Source organism: Zingiber officinale, chromosome 4A (genome assembly GCF_018446385.1).
Source record: "Zingiber officinale cultivar Zhangliang chromosome 4A, Zo_v1.1, whole genome shotgun sequence".
Classification (NCBI taxonomy): Eukaryota; Viridiplantae; Streptophyta; class Magnoliopsida; order Zingiberales; family Zingiberaceae; genus Zingiber; species Zingiber officinale.
The window spans coordinates 45,120,643-45,143,142 of NC_055992.1; the positions used below are offsets into that span (position 1 = coordinate 45,120,643).

Consider the following 22,500-nt stretch of genomic DNA (forward strand, 5'->3'; position numbering starts at 1 on the left):
GAAGAGGGAAATCTTGAGGTTTCATTTTGGTGTGGAGGTGATGGTCTCACTTCTTGCTTCTCGTCTGTCTCTCGTTTCCGTCTTCACGCTTCTGTCTGTGTTTGAGGGGACAAAAAATGAGAAAAAAACAATCGAATCCATCCGTTGGTTATTTTTTTTATATGAATGGAATAAAGGATCTCGACTCTGCAATCTGTTCATTTTCTAATCCACGGTTCAAAGTAAATCGGGCATTAGTCAACCTTAACCTTTTGAACTTCTACATCACTTGCAATTGTCTAATCAAGCAATAACTCCTTGGACTTCTAATAGACCTCTTGGATTTCTCTACGTGTTTAACCAATTTTATCCTCGTTGGATCTCTCCATCTATAAAGACCTCTTCAACTCAATTTTTTTTTTTTTTATCAATTAAGATATTTCGAACTTTTCATTTGGCAAGACCTCTTGTAAATAGAATCACAAGGTAATCTAACTTATTTTTTTTTACCAACCTTATCAGAACAACTTAGATTTGACCACTTAAGGTACGATTGTGCCAGCACAAAGTTGCTACTTTTTTTTTTTTTAAAAAAAGATTTTTGTAGGTTTAGATGAGTTCAAAATCACTTCTACATAAATATAGATAGTATATAAAAGCAAATTGAAACGAAAAAGAAACAAACATACAAATATACGAGTAAGATCAATAGTGCAGATTGAAGAAGAAAAGAAATAAGAAAAGCTGGTAGGGATCGAGACCACAAATGACATTTATACGGAGATAAAAAAAGAGAACTATTTTTCTAGGCTTCTAGGGATGCACTAATATTTGAGCAACACGTTTCATTAGATTTGGACAATTAGGTGCCACTCGGTTGAGTTTTTTTAAGGAGAAAGGCGAGTGATTTTAGGGGTGTCAAAAATGAATCAGATCCGATGATCCAATCAAAGTCGATCCGAAAAAAATCAGGTTCGGGTTGGACATTTTCGGGTTCGGGTCGGGTTCGGGTTGGAGGGTTGGAGAGCAAAAAAATTTCGGGTTGGGTCGGGTTGGGTTCGGGTTGACCCGGGTTGACCTGGGTTGGCTTAAATATAGGATTTTGTGGGTTTTTTTGGGGTTAAATCAAATTTTATTTTAAAAATTTAGATGTTTTAATGTATATTAATATCATGTTTGTATGATAATGATGGAGTATTGAGATAAAAGTGAAAAATTATAGGGAAAATAACTCAAAAAAATCGTTTTGAATCGGATTTTCGGGTTATATGGGTCGGGTTCGGGTTGATCGGATTGGTCGGGTTCGGGTTCGGGTTGAGGTGTTTTGGGTTGAACTCGGGTTCGGGTCGGATTCGGGTTGGGTTAAAAAAAAAAAAAAAAACTCAACCCGACTCAACCCGACTCGACCCATCCGAATTGACATCCCTAAGTGGTTTAGGTAGATTTAGAGGACATTAAAGACTTTTCATACTCACTCAGGCGGTGTGGCCACCCTTTTGGCCAAACACAAAGTGGGTTCCAACATTTTATTTAAATTTATTTATAAACTATTATCCATCTAATTAAAATGTAATAGAGATGAACATTAGTGTATTTTGTCATTTATTTATAAACTATTATCCATCTAATTAAAATTTAATAGAGATGAACATTAATGTGTTTTGTCATTTACCCAGCTAATAATTGGATATAGGCATCGGACCCATACAAAACAATTGTACTGTGTTTAGTGTATACCTTCTTGTCTTCTTGACCTTTAAATGCCCGAGAAAATGAAGCGGATTTTGTGGCTCCACAAACTCCTCACGGGCTTTTTCGAAAATATGCTTAATTTTCTCATTCTTTTTCCTAATCATCGTCTCTCCTCTCTCTTCGATTCATCGCCAATGGTTCTCTGAAAGGATCAGTATCGCAGAAATTTGATCGCAATTTGTTGTACATTTGGTGTTGTATTGTGTATTATCGGCAATGGCGGAAGGCCATGGAGTTGGGCATTCGAGAGAGCTCGACGAGACGCCGACCTGGGCTGTGGCCTCCGTGTGTGCCGTCATCATCTTGATCTCCATTTTGATGGAGAAAGGTCTCCACCATCTCGGAGAGGTAGGCTAATCCATTTTCCAGCTTTCTGTTATTATTATTTTTTTATCCTGAAAACTTAAATTTCTTGTCCTTATTTACTTGCGGTTTGGTATTCACCATTATAGGAGCTTTAGATAGAGATATTGGGTGATCTAATTCTTCTGCACGACTCTTTTTGAGATCCTATTTCATTTTTATTTTTATTTATAAAATATATAAGAAGACAACCACACCCATGTCCGTGCACATTCTCAAACTCAAACTTGAACCTGATTCTGCATTCTCCAACACAGCTTAACTCTGCATGGCATAGTGTGCGCACATCTGTGCTTAATTCAAAGCCATGATTAGACTGAAAATTACTTATCCATATGAGTCCCAAGGGCTTAGTGATAGATGGGCGCCTGTAAAACTAGAAATATATTGTAAAACTGAAGATGCAACACTAAAAGATTATGGAGAACCTTTTAGTTTTCCCTCTATTTGAAATTTTTTCCACTCTATTGATTTTCAACAATCTCTCAAAAAGTACAAAAATCTTTAATTATATGAATATAATTAAACAAAATTTCCGCTCAAAGTTTATAGTCTAAACTCAGTGAGCTGCTTTTATAAGCTTAATTTTCTCTCAGTAATAAATTCTGTATCAGAAAGAACAAGGTACACTTGGTTTTGAATGTTGCTCCTTTTGACCTGATTTTGACTAGAGACATATAGTACTCTGTGATGTGATGTGGGTTCATGCTTTAATATTTGCACGCAATGCTTTACTTTCTTGTGAGAAGGGTTCAACACTTAGTTGTGGCAATATATGGCCTCTATAAAGGAGATCCTCTATTAGGGATGTGTGTATAGTCATATCTCATGGATATAATGCCTTAGATCTGTTTGAGTTTCTAGAAATTGAGCCTATCCTTCTACACAAGAGTGCACACAAGAGTGCTTACCAAGTTACCAGCATTTAGGAATAATGGTGAAAATTCTTTAAATAGAACTTCATGCACATTTAGTGTTCTCCTTCTTTTTAATTTCCTATATATTAAACTGCTCATTTGGCCAACCAATTAGTTATTATTATCCATTGAAGCTTCTTTATGATTTTGTCTATCACAAAGGTTGGGTTGCTAATATAGGAGGGTTGCATTATGACAATGTCTCATTCCCCTCATAAATTAAAAACCTTTGTCTTGTGCAGGCCTTTATAAGGCAGTGGACAAAATTTTCACATATCTTTACATATTTTAGAGCTACTCTATCATTTTGTGGGCAGCCATCTTTTAGAAGTTTGTCAAATCTTTATATGCCTGTTAATGTCGTATTTGAAAGTTTGTTCTTGTAAAATTCAATTACAACTTTGCTATTCCAAATAATAAGAATAGGAGGTGTGGATAATTGTGTCATAGATAAGACATAAGGTTCCTAAGTGAGTCAACTTCCAAGCAATAAGAATCTAGGGTCACTAAATTATCTAAAGAGACCCATAGTGACCTTAAGCAAGGTTCCTAAAGAATTAATGGAAATCTTTTAATGAGTCTTGTTAAGAGCATAATCCCCTACTTGAGCCACCTAAATACCCCCTTGGTGATTCTTTACATAAGCCTTCTAAAAAGTCTTCTAGTAACTCTACACTTAAAGCTTCACTTGAGCCTCCAGAAGAGCCCATTGAGCATCTTTACTTCAGTCTTGTGCAAAGCTCTTTGACAAAGGCACAATATTAGAGAGATAGTTCATTTGCTTGTACTATGCTTTAAGGACTCAAAAGAACAAAACAAATTGAAAAGTTCAAAGTGATAAAATTGGATTAAAATTTGATAAAATTATTTATGTGTTCTGGTAAGTCATCTATATGTGTGTGTCTATTTGTAGTAACTTTTGAGTAATTCTCGTCAACATATTGATTTGGTTCCTTTGCTTCTATCTGGCAAATTGAGAGTTCTACTATATATGAGAGAATCAAATGTTGATACTTGAAAAACAATACTAAGGTAAATAATGATTATTTTAAAAATATAATAATGCACCCAAAGACTTAAAGAGAATATATAGGTATAGGGCACATTTGTACATTCATTACCCCTATAATTCCCTTATTAAATTCTACAATGGTACTAGCATTTATCATTAGTGATAAAATTGATTTTAATGCATATTTATTTAATTTATTAACTTATTTAACATTAATTCAGTTTTTAAATTATAGAGCATGCTAAACCATTGAGAGATATTCGAGCCTCCTTTGTATGTTGACCTCGTCAAAAGAGAGCTATAGAGATTACTTCCAATTCTATATTAGAGACAACATTTCTTGATTCATTGGGACGACTAAAATAGAAAAATTCATTGTTCAATTCTGAGAAAGTTAAAATCTAAATCGAAAGTACATCACTTCCTCATTCATTGGAAGGGTTGCCCAAGAAAGTATAATAAAGGTCAAAGAAATCATGCTCAACATCCTTCATGAGGCACACACTACTAATGCTCAAAAGCAATGGTCGAAGAAGGTGCTAATGGCTTGCTTGGGGTTGAGTTTTCCTTGGTTGGATAGAATCACATAGTCCAAGAATTAGAAGAATTGGTGATCAGTTTAGAAATTTCATCTAAAATTTTTTATATTTTATAAATTATATAAGTTTTTAGAATTTTTAATATTTTGTTATATTTCTTACGGATATACCTTTTGAAAGACTGTTATAAGTTAGAGATATATTAGTTTTTTTAGATGACTTGGTCGTATTATGAGTCTGTTAAAGAGGTTATGATCTCATGTATTCAATTGTCTTCAAGAGCTCTTGATTTTCGTCAAAATGATTTGTTTGTGTGCATCACTTTCCTTTTGCTCTTTGACTATACTAAACCCAAACTTTTAGATTTTCTTATGCCTTGGGAAAACCTAGACTAAGGAGGTAATCCAAGGGACAATAAACTTTATAGGATTTAATAAAGAGTAGCATTTTTTGAATCTCATGAATGCATTTTTTTTTAAAGAATGAGGTTTATCACTAAAAGTTAGATTACCATTCTAAAATACATAAGATAGAGTGAATCTCATAAGACTCATTATCTTTAAGCTAGGCAAGCTTAGGTGCTTATTTTGAAGAAGCTTATGTTGGTGCAATCGTGCCTCAAGTGTTCTAGTGTAACCTTGGGTTTTAATGTTTCAGTAAAGGATTTAACTTAGGCCTTACCTATGCATTTGATATGTCTGCTTGAGTATGTGGAGACCTTAGGAACGTACATAGAGCTTGGAGAGCTTATTGCTCGATGAGTTTGGGCATATGGATGTTAGCTTGGCATGGCCAAGGTGACATGCTTAGTGTCTTGGAGGTCTGAAGAGATTGGAGAAGGATATTATGAGACATCTGAGGGATTGTAAAACAAGGAGCACTGAGATGGCGTTAGAGTAGCTTTAGAGCATTGACCTACTACGTTCAAGTTGGCAGCTCGATGGCTTGAGGTTAGTAAAGATTAAAGAAGGTTGTATTAGGCAGATTGAGGAATACAGGATGAGGAACATTGAGGTAGTAAGGACAATAGCTGATGAAGGTGAATTATGAATGGGTTGAAGGATGGAAATTTATGTGGCAATGTGCTCATGTGCATCTGATGGACTGAGTGACTTGACGGGAGATGGCCAAGGGGTAACATCAAGCTGTAGGATAAGTCTCTAGTGAGCTATGAGTATTGGGTGACTTGTACTCATGGGGAACGTGGGTAGAACTTAACATAGGTAGATTGGACCTTAGAGGTGGTCCTAGTCAGGCTAAATAAAATTAATCATGGGCAATAGTTGATTGGTGATTGGGAAACCCAATTCGCCAAATGGGTTCGGGGTTTAGGTGTTGAACAATTCAGTGATGAAAGATATTAGTCGACCGATGGATTATTCGATTGGGATAGTCTACTAAGTTCAAGGAGCCAATGAATAAAATGGTTCTATATGTGTCTGAGTCAACTGATGGTAAGTGACCAATTGACTGCTTGGCCATGTGGAAAGTAAAAAGGCGTCATTGCTCAGTAATAATAGTTAGGTCATAAGGATGAGTCAATTACTGATGAAGATGAAGTAATTGATTACTAGGTGACACACAACAAGAGTGGAGGATTGATAGCTATAAGAGGGGAACTTGGTAGAGTCTTCAAGGCTGGTGGAAATAGGGTTGAAGTCTTCTTATAGCCTCTCCATTCTCTCTAAGTCTCATTGTAATCTCTCGAGCATTGTTAGAGGTTTCACCACCTTCGGTAGCTTACCGAGAAGGAGAAAGATAATGGTGCTTTTTGGGAGTATTCCATTAATGGATCATAATCCGTGGAGTAGGAGTCGGTGGTTGCTAAACCATATTAAATAAACATGTTAGCGATTAGTAAATATGATTCTTATTTATGTGTTTTTTGTAGTGCTAATTATGCTTGTAACTTTGTTGTCAATAACAAGAGGAGACAAAATCACATTTGCACATAACAATCGCTATTCACCTCCTCTAACTCGGCCATTCCATCCTAACAAGTGGTATTAGAACCTGATCACCTCAGAAGGACAAGTCACCAATTAGTGCATTGAAGAGATGGCTAGAGTGGCGTGCAATCCTCCATCGTATGTTGGACTTTGTATCTTGGAAGAAACGAATGGAAGTTTGGTTCCAAACAAACTTCGAAATGATGCCCACCATGAAAGAAGGGTATACACGACTGTTGGATAAAATCGGAAAGGAAATTCGGAAAAAGATTTACTGGAGCACTAATTTGAATTATTGAAAAGGAACAAGAAGATCTGGGACACCCTATTTTGGAGAGTATCTTGAAGGATATGAATGAAAGGTGTACTAGTGTAAGGGAGTTGTGGAATACAATAGTGCATGTTCATGAATATCCCAAGAAAAAGAGAAAGGCCAAGATGAAGAAAGCGAGGAAGTGGAGGGAAATGTAAAGGAATCCAAAAGCTTTACTAGAGATAAAAGGGGATGAGATTGGGAGTCCAACAAATGAGGAAGTCAAAGAGGACCCTAGGCCTCTCACATTGGATGGATCAAGTGGGGAACCATCCACCTCTTCAAGGGATGGAGTCGAGTCCCCAAGCAAAAAGAAGAAGAATGCTTGGAAGGACCTTTGAGTACCACCAACATCACCATGTTAAAAGAACAAATTGTGTTATGGGTACAACCAAAAGGGACACTACAAGAACCTTTGTCCGAGTGGCAAGAAAGGTAAAGGAGGTAAATCTTTCTAAACTTGGTACTTTAAATATTGTTTCATCTAACCCAAATTATAGGAAGAAGGAACCCAAGAAGAAAAATCACATTGCGTGCTTTACTTGCCGAGAGAGAGGGCATTACCGCACTAAATGCCTAAAGAAAAATATGGTGAATGTGAAGAAACTAAAGGGGGAGTGGAAGAAGAAAGTTGGATGCTTATTTTAAGGGGAAGCTCCAAAGGTAAAACGGAAGGTAACCTAACTTGAATTCAATTTCAAGATTAAATGCTTCCACTAATAGTTCAAATAATTATGCTGATTTACCTATGTAAAATTTCAACTTCAAGTATCATCATAGGTTTAGGGCTGTAGCCCCTATGGGTTGGCGTAGTTGATACCTGCATGGGTGTTTGCTCCAATAGGTCTTGGGGTCAATTTGTGCAAAATGCATCGTTGGGTACCTCTATGCAAAGGGCCACTGTGTTAGGGAAAAATGTCTCTGTGATTTACCTGCCTGTATCTTGTCGTGGGATTGACAATACTGGGTTGTTTGAGGTGGGCTATATCATCTTTTACTCTAATAGGTTTAGGGTTGTAATTCATGATCACTCTAGGAAACAATTTCATAATAGGCCTTGCCCAAAGATAGGAAAGTAATTGGGGACCTAGGCAACCAAATCAAGAAGGGTAGACACATGGCTCCAAGGTGGACAAAGCAATTCTAGGCTTAGGAAGCTAGAATTAGAAAAAAGCAAGTTGTGAAGGCAAAGCTTGTAGACCTAGAAAAGAGTCTAAAAATTTTGCCAAGGGTATAAAAACTTAGATGTGATGTTTGGAAGGTAAAGACCTAAGTATGATAGATCAAGTTTGAGAGACCAATGTTCATCATCTAAGGCCAAGGTACCTTCATATGCAAGGGTGACATATGATTATAGTACGAAGAAGACTCTTAAGGTGAACAGTGCCATGGTGGCATTTGGACTTAGGAAGATGGGAAAGGTTGGATGCTCTAGGGGGAGCTCCATGAGCTAAGTTGGGAACCATGGCCTTTGGATCCCAAAGTAGGGATTCCTGAGATACTAGAAAAGGTCCATATCGAGTCCATAGGATTCCTGAAGATGAATGAAAATTTCAACCCTTGGAAATTGACACATTAAGGAGGAGTTTCATGCATGAAACATATGAGAAATCTTGAAGAAGCATGAACTCGATATTCAATTATATGGGATATCAAATCAATTGACTCAATGAGTGCATTTCAGGTTTGGTTTGACAAATACAATGAATGAGAATCAAAGGTAGGCCTTTAGGTGAAAGTTCATTTGAATCATTTAGATAGTTTTGGGCTGTGTCAAACTTGGATTTAGTAAGGATTTTTGGAGTTAATCTAATATCTTTTTTTTTTTTCAAGTGGACATGGGTTAGATAAACCTCTCTGCAAAATTTATAACTTTTTGGAGGCTTGTAGCATTTTTTGTGCTTTTATGGAAATGACTTGACTAGAATTCCAAAAACAGCAGTTGACAACCATTTCAAAAAATTAGTCAATTGGTACTCATTAGTTAACTGGAACTCTGTCTGAGAGATCAAACAGTGTTGATCGTCTCTAAGAGAAGTCAACTGGGAATGGTTTTTTATCGACTAATACTGTGCTGGAAAGCTGAATTTGGGATTTTAGAATTGGGGAATGATCATAGGACTTTGTATTCATATATGGAATCCATTGGTGAATTTTGGATGCAAGTTAGGGACTATTGTAAATGTATGAGACCAACATTTGAGACATTGTTGGCATATTTTTTTAATGTTTGACAAAGGGTGAGAATAAATAAAGGGTTCAAGTGGAAAGCCTTTTTAACCTCTTGGAGGTTATCCTATGTTAGAATTAAGAGGAATTTGATTTGAAATTAGAGGGAGATGAGTGAAAAGGTTAGAGAACCTTATTCTCCTCTAATGGTGATTTCAAAATTCCTAGCTCTAGTGGGAGTTTAGGTGTAGGGGGAGCTTCGAAATAGGTCCTCATGGAGCTTGGAGAGCTTGTGGCTCGACGAGGCCCGACATATGGATGTTGGCTTGGTATGACCAAGGTGGCACACTCAATGGTTTAGAAGTCTGAAGAGATCTAAGAAGGATGGTATGGGACATCCAAGGGACCGTAGGATGAAGAGTACTAAGGTGGCGTTGGAGAAGTTCTAGAGCATTGACTTAGTACGATTAGGTTGGTAACTCGATGGCATGAGGCCTATAGAGATTGAAGAAGGATGCATGAAGTAGATCGAGGGACCATAGGATGAGGAACATCAAGGTAGTAAGGACGACAACTGATGAAGGCAAACTTGATAGGTGAAGGGATGAAGGATAACATGTGGTGGAGCTGTTGGCTAAGTAACTTGACACGAGATGGCCAAGGGACGAAGTCAAAGTGCAAGGGTAGATATGTGGTGAGCCATGAGTGTTGACTTATGAAGGATGAGGGTAGAACTCGACATAGGCAAACCCGACCTTGGAGGTGGTTGTAGTTAGGGTCAACAATCAATTGGTGATGGACACCGGTGGATTGGTGATTGAGAAACCCGATACTCTAAATGAATTTAAGGTTTGGGGCTAAATAGTCGCCTAGTGAATAATTAGACTAGGTAGTCGATTGAGTTTGAGCAACCAATGAATAGAATAGTTCTGTTTGTGTTCTGTTTGTGGTTGAATCGACTATTTGGCCATATGGAAGATAGAAAAGATTTATTGTTGTCCAATAATAGTTGGATTGCAAGTACTATTTGACTGATGAAGACGGAGCAGTCCACCGCTCGACAACAGACAACAAGAGACATTGGAGGATTGAAGGCTATATTATTGCAATCCAGTGTAATCTCTTGAGCATTGCAAGAAGTTTCTCCACCTCTGGTAGTTGATCGAGAAAGAGAGAGATAGTGATGCTTTTCGGGAGTGATCTACAAACGAATCATAAGCCGTGGAGTAGGAGCCTGGAGGCTGCCAAACCACACTAAACAAACATGTTATCGATTTGTAAGTATGATTCTTGTTTATGTGTTTTTTGCTATGCTAATTGTGCTTGTAACCTTGTTATCAATAGTAAGAGTAGATAGAATCGCATTTGCAAGTAATGATCACTATTCAACCCCCTTAGAGGTGATATTGGATATAGGTTTAGGCCCACTTGAAAGAGATGAAGTGTTTAGATCATATTGATTGAATCTTTTGATATATATTTAGGAGGATTAACCTCTATGGCACTAATCAACGTAAGGGGCATAATATATTCTAGACCATGTGACCTTTCACAATAGAATATCCAAGCATAAATTTAAGCACTATTTGATTTTATATTTAAATTGACCTTTAATGATCCAAATGATCCCATGATGAATTTGTGTCTTGCTTAAATTAAATCTGAGTTTTAGTTTAAGAAGTAAACTCCAAAGACTAGTCTTTTTAAGAATCAAAATGCATTCACCAATTAAATCACTCGCCTGAGGATAGTTCAAGTCCTAGTCCATGGAATTTATAGCAGTGAAATACAGTATATTTGATGAAATGGTCAGACAAATGCTTTACATGTAAATTTGTAGCCAGATAATAAATATAATTTCAATAAGTACTGGCAAAAATATGATTGGAAAAATCTTTGCTTCACTCATAACATATATCAATGCTGCTTTAGATTATTTGAAATGAAAACTTACAGTCCTAATGCAGAATGAGAAACAGTAAGAAAGAAAGTGCAAAGTAGAGGCCAGTCAAAACTAATAGTCCTAATCCAAAATTTAGTATTTTCTAGTTTGCAAAATATGCTGCTTTTGTAGAAGCAGACACCACAAATTCTCACTCCATTGAAGATCCACATCCTTCTAGAGGCAAAACAAAAAAAACCTCATTAAAAGATAGTTCTTAAATTCAAACAGGGAGGCTGAAATAAAATAAAAATAGATAAATTACAATCACAACTGTGCTGATGTCTGAACTTGGATCTGGCTCAATCACAGTGCATGTGGTTCTCTAATCCAAAGCCTATGACTAGGTTGCAAATCATATGGTTGAAAGCTCCAAAGGTTTGGTTAAGGATGTGTACTTAACAGAAGTAGAAAAGATCTTGTAAAACTCAAGATGCGGGACTAAAGGATTATGGAGAAACATTTTGTTTTCCTTCCATTTGAAATGTTTGGATTTTACTTCATTGCTTTCTAGCATTTTGCAGATAATTCTAATTTTCTTTGTGTATTTATCTATCTATCTTTCTTTGTACTTCAAAATCTAATGAGAAATACATCTTTTATAATTTTGGTCTATGCAGTTATGCTCAAATGGTGCCTTTTCTTCTGTATTGTAAAGTTTTTAAATTTTCATTTTTTGTTTTTGTGATGGATGGATTGTGGGAATGGAATTTATAAGAATAAGAGTTCTTTTCTGCTCTAAAGTAAGCTCACATTATTATTTTGGTCCATTTCAAATTGAGTAAGTTAAAGGGATCCAAAGTTTTATCTTCTTTACAACAACTAATGTTCTTTGTGAACATTTACTTTATTATTTCTTGGTTGACAGTGGTTTACTGAAAGACACAAAAAGGCTATGTTTGAAGCTCTTGAAAAGATTAAAGGGGGTGAGAGCTTCTGTTTCACATTTATCAAGATTATATGAATATTTCTTTTCGCTATCTTTCATATTGTGTTTCTTTTATTTTGGTTGTAAAATAGGCCAGATTGGATTATTAGGTATGTTTTGAGAACTAATGGAAACTCTACTTTATATTCTCTTCTTTCTTCTCCTTCTACTCTCCTCTTCTCCTCCTCTCTTTCTTTTATTCTTCTTTTCTTTATTTTTCATTGTGTAAATTAATAGAATCAAATAAAAACCAACTCAAACTATCATAAAAAACTAATCAAAGGCTATCCGATTGAGATCCTTATTTTAATTTGACTTGTGTTTTTCCATGAAATGCATTACTTAAAATTTCAGACTATGCTGGTGGCTTTTGCAGAGTTGATGGTTCTTGGATTCATATCCTTAATTCTCACATTTGGACAAAATTACATCATTCAAATTTGCATACCTGAGAAAGCTGCAGATACTATGTTGCCTTGTCGCAAGGAGGAAAAACCAGAAATTGGAGGGGGTGAAGGAAAGGGTGAGCATGCTGGTGGGGGTGGTAAAGGGGGAGAAGCCCATCACAGAAGGCTTTTGTGGGACACACTAATGGTGATTTATTCGAATCGTAGACAATTAGCAGAGTCATCAGCACCTAACTGTCATAGGGTAAAGATTGACATCTATGGATTTTTTATAGCATTTGATTGAACTTGATTTAATTGTTATTTTAATTTTTAACTTAAAAAGCTCTGGCTTATTAACCTTATGTTCTTTTTAGCGTTTGCTAGCTTAAACTTGTAATAATATATTCTTAAATCTTATTTGATTAGACTCTTACATCGTTTGACTTTTGTTCATCAAAGCTAATATTGATTCTGCATTTTTTTTCCGCATAAACAGGGAAAGGTACCACTTATTTCTTTACATGGTCTGCATCAGTTGCACATCTTCATATTTTTCCTAGCGATCTTTCATGTATTGTATAGTGCCCTTACAATGACTTTGGGAAGAGAAAAGGTAAATGATTATGGCTTGGTTCACTAATACGCTCATGTGATTTCCAAAATCAGTCACAATACATAGAATGATCTTGTCTGCATTGAAACTTCCTTAAAAAGTGTCCCTTAAATGCAGATTAGCAGCTGGAAAGAATGGGAAAAAGAGACCTTGTCAGCTGATTATGAATTCTCAAATGGTATTAAAATTCAAAATTCATTTTATTTAGTACTTCGTTATACTATTTAGAATCAAACCTTATCATCTGACTTTATTTGATGGCTGGCCCTAACCCTTTTACTTCATTCTGTTTATGAAATAAAACTGTGGTATTTAGTTGATGATACATGAAACAAATAGATAGTTTGATCAATGTGTGCAGATCCAGCAAGATTTAGATTGTCACATGAGACATCATTTGTGAGACAACATTCCAGTATTTGGAACAAAGTGCCATTCATATTCTACATTGTAAGATCTTATTGATGCAGTTTGTTCACTTCACGTTAATAAAATTACTGGATGGTTCCTTCTGTATAATGGCATCTTAAATGAAACCGGTTATAACTATCTAACTTCTTCCAATATCTTTCTTTTACAGGTTAGCTTCTTTCGTCAATTCTTTAGATCTGTGAGGAAGGCCGACTATCTAGCAATGCGTCATGGTTTTATCACAGTGAGTATCTCTTTAACAGGCGTCAACGATCAGAATATGCAGGTACTAGTGTTTCTCACTTGACATCATGGACTACAGGTTCATCTAGCTCCTGGTAGTAAATTTGATTTCCAAAAGTACATAAAAAGATCACTGGAGGATGATTTCAAGGTTATTGTGGGTATCAGGTAGAAAACTAGTCTTAATCTTCTACATCATTTATTTATTTTTCCACTTATTTGAACCAATTAGCATTTGTTATTGTATTTTTTATAGGGTAGTAAATTAGCATTAGTATTCGGTATAACACTGGAGGATGCCACATCGTTGTATGTGGTATTTGAATGACAGTTAACCTACAATAGTAAGGAGATATCAGCAATAATATTAATGAAAATTTTGTTATGTTGGTCTAGCAACTCAGTTTGGTGGGCTAGTATGGTCCATTGACTCAATTGTGGGGATGGAAAACCAAAAATTATTATTTTTATAGGGGGAACAACAATTTTGACTAGTTCTTGGTATAGCTTAAAGGATATCTTGAAGATGCATGGAGAGTTTGCCAGTGGCCATAAAGCTTATAGAGAGGAGAATTTTTCATCTCGTGGAGAGTCTTGGAGTAGGATTACATCACATATTAAATTACTCTCACCCTTTTTGTGTATTTTTGCTATTAATGAGGTTTTAAATTTTGACACGAGCCAACATGAAGCAACCAGAAGCAAGAATTAGTGGTTGAACTTTGAAGGAAGATTGGAAAGTCAAGGAAAATGGAACACTCCTTGCTTAACATCAACCTTAGGGAAACTGGAAAGAGTTGCAAAGCCTCAAACATGATTTGAAATCTTGTACCGTACCAGACGAAACAGTCTAAATGTATATCATCAAAACTCGATACAACTCGGTACCAAGGTTCAAAAATATGAGTTGTGCGTAGTTTTGGTCTTTGATCCGAACAATATTGTTCCATTTCGTGTCAATGCTTCGATGTATGGTGTCGGTGATATATTAGAGGTGGAAGGAGGAAGGAGAGTAACTAAATGAAGGAGACATTGTTGTGTGTTAAATGGTTTCAAATTTCTATAATTTATTGGAATATATGTTTCAACCGTTTTGTTTGGCATGATACAAAATTTAAAACCATGCTCAGCACAAGCTCCTTCCCATGCTCCAATCTATTATTGACATCATGTATTGAAACATCAACATGATATTGAAATAGTACCATTCTAGTGAAAGATCGAAATTTTGGCACGGCTCAAGATTTTGAACCTTGCCTCAAATGTTCCTCCCAACGTATCAAGCCTTTGGAAGAGTTATGGAAGCCATCATGAAGCTTGAGATGCACCTCCCACCTCATTTTCTTTGTTAGAGTCATGAAAATCTTCTATGCATCAAGGGAAGCCTCCAACAACAGCGTGGAAGCTTAGATGCTACTTGTTGTTGCTTGATGCCATGTCACTATGTTCAAAAGAGTTGAGAAGGCCTTGCTATTGAAAATTGTGTCAAGGCTATTGAAAATTGTACTTTGACATTGTCTTTGGAAGTGTCGTGGAAACTCACCGACAACACCGCTGAAGCCTTAGGGGAAGCATGAGAAGCTTGTGACTGTGTCACTCATAGGTTTCATTCATCTTGAGTTGTTATGCATGTTGGTTGGTGAGCAGAATAAAATGTTTCGCCTGGGTGGACTGGCATAGTATAAAATTTTAATTCTTTGATATTGTAACTTGAGAGGTCCAATTTCTTTTTTAGTGATTGAGAATGTCAAATTTGTTAACGCAAAATGTTGGTTTGAGACTCTACTCAGCAAAGGGAAGAGCAAATCATTAAATATCAATGAGAGGAACTAGGAGCTGATGGAAAGAAAAGCACGAAGTATCATCAAATTATGATTTACAAAGAGTGTCATCCACATGGTGACTGGTGAGACAATAACACTGGGTATGATGAAAAAGATTAGTGACATTATACAAGCAGGGTCATAATTAAATTCACCTTTGAAGGAAGGAGGGTGTATAGGTTCCACATGATAGATGATGGAGACTTATGGAACACTTGGACATATTTCAGGATCTTTGGATAAGCTAGTTAAGATTGGAGAGAAGATCTTAGAAGGTGATTTAGAGGCAACATCTATTACCTTTCTTCTTTACTCATTTGATCCTTATTGAATGCTCCCTTAGTTGGCAAGAGAGGTGAAGTAACTCTACATGTTGTGATAGATAGAGTTATTGCATATGTTACTCGAACACTATAGAAAGTTGTTATTTTGTACTAATTACTTTAGGTTAGAAAGAAGCAATCACTATGGGATCTTTGAAAATGTAGGTCTAAATCTAAGTCTTTAGGGATAATTAGGTACTTCAGGTGCATGTCATATGGTAGCTCCAATAGGAACTGTCTAGTTTATATAGGAAGAAAATAGACAATTATGATAATGTTCAAATAATTGAGAAAGAAGGTATTCTTGCTCTCGTAGTCTTAAAGGGAAAAAATGTGCCTTTTACAACTTGTGTCAAGCCTAAGTGAGTACCCATCCCATGGTCTAGAATGATCATTCTAACTACATAATAATTCTATTGGCAAGTCATTTGTGTTAGTCAAAGGATTTCTCTATTGAGATGCTAAACATCGCTTGTGATATAACTTTTTAACACCCATATTATAACATATATGTGTTCAAGAAGGTAAGTCATAAGGATGGCCAATAGAGGGGGTGGGGTGAATACAATTGTTTGTTTCTACAAATATAAAACTAATACTCTTACTATGATTTCAACAAGGCTACAACAAAACAAGACGTTAGTAGTGGAAATAAAATAGAAGCACAATCATATACCACAATGCGAACACATGCTTTTAATGTTGTTCAACATCCCTCGGATCTTACTTCATGACCTGTGATTCTTTTGTGGATAACTCCTAAAATCCTCTATACTTTCTCATTCTTGGCAACACCGGAAGTAGAAAAATCTTTACAAGATGTTCACAATTTACACAAGAAGCTTACAACAGAAGTGTTAGGGTTTACAATAAATTGTGATAAAAAATAGATCTATTGTGTATAATTCATAGCCTTTAGAACCCATTTAATAGCCTTTTCCTTAAAACAAATCTTTGACACAATGTTGTTGTGTTAGTGCTTATTAATTGTAGACTGGTTTGCACTATCCATTGACTGATCCACTTAAATCATTATATGTTACATCATATTGAAATCATCTTCTTGTAGCATCAGTTGACTAATCATTGGCATCATTCGATTGATCATTAGCATCATTCGACTGGTCTTGATCAATTTGGACTATTTTCCTTGGATCACAACCAATTCCTTCATCAGTTACTTCATTCGAGCTCCACCAGTTTACTACTCATAGGTATCAGTCGATTGGACTAGACCTTTCTATTTGTTGCTTAAGTTGTTTACCTAGTCAACTTAGATATTAGTTGACTGAAGGACTCCTTTAGTCAACTAGTATGCTGACTAAAACCAAACTAACGACCGAGTTTACCTAAATTGAGAACTAACCTCGCCTAAGTACATTTGCTCTCAACTCTTAGCTCACTATGTAGTTGTCTTTTCCACCAGGCCATCTCCCATCAAACTTTTCTTCTCTCGACTCTCTCCCCATGCCATTTTTCACGCTCCACTTATGTATGTTGTCTCACATTTATCTTCTGTCATGCTTCTCGTTCCTCGAATGCATCGAGCTATCGACTCCCTCCCCATGTCATACTATAAGCTCCGCTTATATAGTCCGCTACTTAGGCACAATTACATTTCGATGCTCCTTATCCTATGGTCTCTCAGATATCCCATGCTATCCTTCTCCTATCTCCACAAACCCAAGCCATTAGGTAACCATGACCTTGACCATACCAAGTTGTCTCCACATGTATATTCGTTAAATTCTTACACACTTGGACACACATATCAAATCACAAAGTAAGTCTAACTTAAACCTTTTGCTCAAACATCAAAACAACCTATGGTTGCATCAGACCACTTTGAGAACAATTGCACTAACAATCTTTTTTTTTTTTATGATCATAATTTGTTTAAGTTAGGGAAAGAAAAACAAAATAGCATATACAGTAAAATGGTAATGAAATGCCATTAAATTCAACAAATGCAAAATGAGATCTAAATCTAGGATCCCCTTCACCTAAGTAGCCTAAGAGCATGGAATTTTAAAATACTAACATCCTTCATCCCCATCTTAAAACTTTCCAACAAGGTCTCCTAACTTAAATCATATCCTTCTCCCCCTTTGGTAACATTAAAAAGATTTGCATTCCGATAATTTAGTGATTTTTCTTAAATTAGATATTTTGTTGATTAGTCGATTTATGATAACCTAGAATAATTGACTGCATTCTAAAAATTACATAAATGTGTCAATTTTAAGAAATTAACCAAAATTTCATAAAATTGTGAAAAATACCAAACTTTGTGATAATGGGTGCCAATTTTTTGGGTCAGTTTGAAGATTGGTTAGTAAAAAAAATTCCAACCTGAACTAGACTTAAACTCAAACTAAACTCGAAAACCCTAAACCCGAACTGAACTCGGATATCCCGACCAACCCGAATAACCAGCCTAAAAAAAACTAGTTTTTTTGTTATTTCCACCTAATTCTTAACTTTTATCTCAATATTTCATCATTGTTATTCTAACATTTGTTATTTATGTACTAAAACATCTTAATTTTAAAAATAAAATTTGATTTAACCCAAAAAATCCTAAATCCTAAATTCATGTCAACCCGAATCCAACCCAACCCAACCCGAACTCGAAAATCCTCCAACCCGAACTCGAAAATCCTCCAACCCGAACCCGATTTTTTTTGGGTCGAGTTTATTTTTGACACTCCTATTTGTAATCAATTTTATTATATGCCAAATTAACTCAGAAAATTATTTTTCCTTTAAAAATCATATATATATATATTTTAAATTGACCAAGTTTTCAATGGTTTCAAGCATAAGTTGTTCATGTATTAACTTAATTCAATTGTTTTGCTTTCTTCAAGTTCAAAAATTATAACCCTACTTTTTTTAAAAATTTTGAAATAGTTATTCAAATTTCAAAACAAATGATCATGTATACATTTCTCAATGATGAATATGGTTCAATAAATAGTGTAAATCATAAGTATCCTAACATCTCACTTTGTGTCTAGATTCCATAATACAAAATTTTGAGTTCTTCCTAGAGTTTTGTGAGATGTAAAAGTATTTCCTACACAGCTTTGTGATATGCATTTCTATACGAAACTAAAATATCAAGTCAACCATGTGGTTGATTTGAATAGAGTTCATGATTGTTGACACTCATAGGATACTCTAGGGTTAATGATGGATTTTGGCACCCAAAATAAGTTAGGGCCAATCAAATTTATATTAGATTTCCTCTTAGTAATTTGACTATGAAATTTATCCTTTGTTTCTTATATCCTAATTCTTGTGTGCTAGAATTTGACTTTTGACTTCTAATGATTCTTTATAGGTTCCTTAACATGTCTTGGTTGGACATTGTTTCTCCGATGCTTATCAATACATTAATCAATTCCTTTAGTTTGGCAAGGAGCTTCGCCACAATCTCTCCTCTTTTCAATTTGAAGTTATTTATTTGATTTCATAGGAGATCCTTTTGCGAAGGGGAGCCTTGGCACAGCGGTAAAGTTGTTGCCATATAACCAAAAGATCACTAGTTCGAATCCTGGAAATAACCTCTTGCAAAAAATAGGGTAAGGCTGCGTACAATGGATCCTTCCCCGGGACCCCGCATGGCTTGAGCTTCGTGCACCGGGCTGCCTTTTTTTTTTTATAGGAGATCCTTTTGCCAACTTTGCATTGGAGGTGCCTTCATGTAACTCCAATTTTTCGTACAATTCTTTCATGGATTGGTAGGTTAGTACTGATTAGATTAATCTCACCTGTGGATAGGTAATACGCTTAGAATATTATACTCGGTTTTATTAGTTGGCGTGTATTCATCTTTTTGTTTCTTGGTCCATTGGTGTTCCTCTGGATTATCTTTGTCCATCTCCTTGGACATTTAAAAATGATTAACATTAATTCAAAACCAATTCTAAATAATAACTCTATTTTGGTGGATGAATGCTTAATTTATACATCTTTTTGATTCTTTTCTTGATGATTAGTTCGTAGAAGAGTGAACTATACTCTAATACCACTTGTTGGAGTAAATAGGTCGTAAGGACAACCAATATTGGGTGAATACCGTTTGTTCTTGTGATTGTAAAACTAATACTCTTGGTATAATTTTAGCAAGGGCACAACAAAACATTAGTAGCGAAATCAAATAGAAGCGTAAACACATATCACACTATGAACACAAGCTTTTGATTTGGTTTAGTAGCCTAGGCTCCTACTCAATTGTCTATGATCCTTTAATGGATCACTCTTGGAATCCTCTATGCTTTCTCATTCTTAGTAGTATCGGAGGGTGGAGAAACCTTTTATAAGATGTTCACAATTCACACAAAAAGCTTATGATAGAGATGTTTGGGTTTATAATAAGACTTGGTAAAAAATATCATGACATTAGCATGTAAAAAATAGATGTGTTTTGTATAATTTGTAGCCTTCTCATAGCATAGATTTATTTGCACTATTAGTTGATTGATTCATTTAAGTTGTTACCCGATCCATCTATTATAGCTTATTGAAATTGTCTTCCTATAGCATCAATAAACCAATCTTGATCAATTTGGACCGTTTCCATTGGTTCACACTGTTTCCTTCAATGATTGCTTTATCTGGACTCCATTAGTTGACTACTCATAGGTATTAGTCTATTGGACTAGTTGACTGATCTTCATAATTGACCTTTCTTTTCATTACTTGAGTTGACAACCTAGCTGACTTAGTGATCAGTTGACTAAAGGATTCCACTAGGTAACCGATATGTTGACTATGACCAATCTAATGACTGAGTTTACCTAAGTTGAGAAGCACTCTCCCTGGTACATTTGTTCTTTACTCTCATCTTACCATGCAACTATCTTCTTCACTATCGAGACATCTCTTGTCAAATTTTTCATCCCTCAGATGCACCAGCCGTCACTCTCTGCCTGTGTTATCTTTTATACTTTGTGTATGTACTTCACTTCTCAACCATCTCTCATCATGCTTTTTATCCCTTGGATGCATTGAGCACTTGTCTCCCTCCCCATGCTATCCTTCATGCTCTGCTTACGTAGTCTGTTACTTAAGCACAATACACTCTAATGCTCCATGTTTTGTGGTCTCTTGGATGTCCCATACCATCCTTCTCCAATCTCCATGAATGTGATCCATTAGGTATCCACGACCTTGGCCACGCCAAGTCGTCTCCATATGTATATTCACCAACCCTGTACACTCAAACACATACATCAATTCACAAAGCAAGGCATAATTTAAAATCCTGTCAAAATATCAAAAATCCATGGTTGCATCGGAGCACTGTGGGCAAGATTGCACCAATGATATGTAATTGTGTAACTCATAAGGGGATCCTTTGCCTGAACATTAAAACGCATGGTTATATTGAATCACTTTAGGTATGATTGCACCAACAATATATAATTATGTACCTCATAAGGGGTGTTCGTAATATTTCATACTTTATTAGTAACATCTATTTAAAGATAGTGGAGGGCTACCTAGTGTTATTCATTGGGAACCCTCTTTCACATAATTCCTTCTCACTAATCACTATTTGGATGAAATATCTATACACACGAGCACCGTCATTGTGACATCCCTTTGTCTAAGACTAACCTCTCTTCAATCGTGTGTCTAGCACTTATGTCTCAATTTGAGATCGACTCTCTCACTTGTCAATCTTATCTCTCGTGCACATCAATGACTTAAAAATTCTCATTGCATCTGCTCAGTTAGTGTGCTTGCCTCCAAGCACCTTCATGCTCTGCTTCTTATGCATAAGTTACTACATGAGTTGTCTATGAGCTCGCTTTCACACACTGTCTACTCAAGCACATCCCATGAGGTGCCCTCTCCCAATTACGGAGAACCCAACATCGCTCTTCTTATTGCACTACTACTTATGGCACTTCTTGTTATCTTACATGCCCCCTAACTCAATTGGCAATCAAGTTCTCCCAGTTTACTAGAAGCCATCAGTTAGTCTCTAATTCAGCAAGTGCTTGGTTATATATTGGAGTTTGCCACTACATTGATGCCTCATTAGAGCTATTCCACTTTTTGAAGATGTATGTGTTGGACCGATACACATGTGAGGAGGAGAGGGGGGGGGGGGGGGGAATCACTGATTTTTAAAAACTTGTTTTATCATTTTGAAATCAAAGCATATGCAGCGGAAAACTTAAAAAGAATAACACAAGAAAACACCAGCGGTTTTACTTGGTTCGGAGTCTTTGGCGACTCTTACTCCAAGACCCAGATGTCACGGATCTATCGATGAGTAATTCACTAAAAACCTCTTCCGGTACCTCCGGAAGAGAGAATAAGTACAAATAAGATCGGAGAAGTGCAACAGACTGCACTTCCTGTTTGCAAAATTTAAGTACAAAAATGTTATCAACACTTAGGATCAAAGTAGCTTGTTCGTGTATTGATGTAGGTCTGTCGGTCGAGATCAGAAGTCCTCGGAACAGTTGTCGGGTGCAGCAGCAGCAGCTTCACAGCCGAGTTGTAGCAAGAGCCCGGAGTAGTCGGAACCTCAAAAGAACGCTTAGTAGCTCATATAGTAGTTGTTGATGAAGCTTTGGGTGAGCAGGCCTATAAAGAGCATGGAAGGCACCTTCCATAGGTGTTGAAGGCACCTCCAATGGGATAAATTTTATACCACAAATTCTCTGCGTTATCTGCTCCGAACGCCAAACTTCATCCCTTGGAAGGCGCCTTCCATAGCCTTCTATGAACAGTACAAATACGTCTTCACTGCTTGAAGGTGCCTTCGGACACTGTTCATCTGAAGTCTTTTACTCCTTTTTTCCTTGCAAAA

General features: G+C 36.1%; 1 protein-coding gene across 3 annotated transcripts in view; it reads left to right on the forward strand.

The window, feature by feature from the left end:
• The first annotated feature begins 1,728 nt into the window (after nt 1-1,728).
• Nucleotides 1,729-22,500, forward strand: part of LOC121969885 (MLO-like protein 9) — a 141,998-nt gene continuing 121,226 nt past the window's right edge. For 2 of the 3 annotated variants that reach the window (XM_042520181.1, XM_042520182.1), the window contains exons 1-8: nt 1,729-2,079; nt 11,804-11,861; nt 12,240-12,514; nt 12,749-12,865; nt 12,983-13,043; nt 13,227-13,315; nt 13,446-13,520; nt 13,599-13,687. In XM_042520181.1, coding sequence (XP_042376115.1) covers nt 1,948-2,079; nt 11,804-11,861; nt 12,240-12,514; nt 12,749-12,865; nt 12,983-13,043; nt 13,227-13,315; nt 13,446-13,520; nt 13,599-13,687 — 896 coding nt within the window. In that variant the 5' untranslated portion in view covers nt 1,729-1,947. The remainder of the gene's footprint in view (nt 2,080-11,803; nt 11,862-12,239; nt 12,515-12,748; nt 12,866-12,982; nt 13,044-13,226; nt 13,316-13,445; nt 13,521-13,598; nt 13,688-22,500) is intronic. The other variant, XM_042520184.1, reaches the window with a different exon arrangement.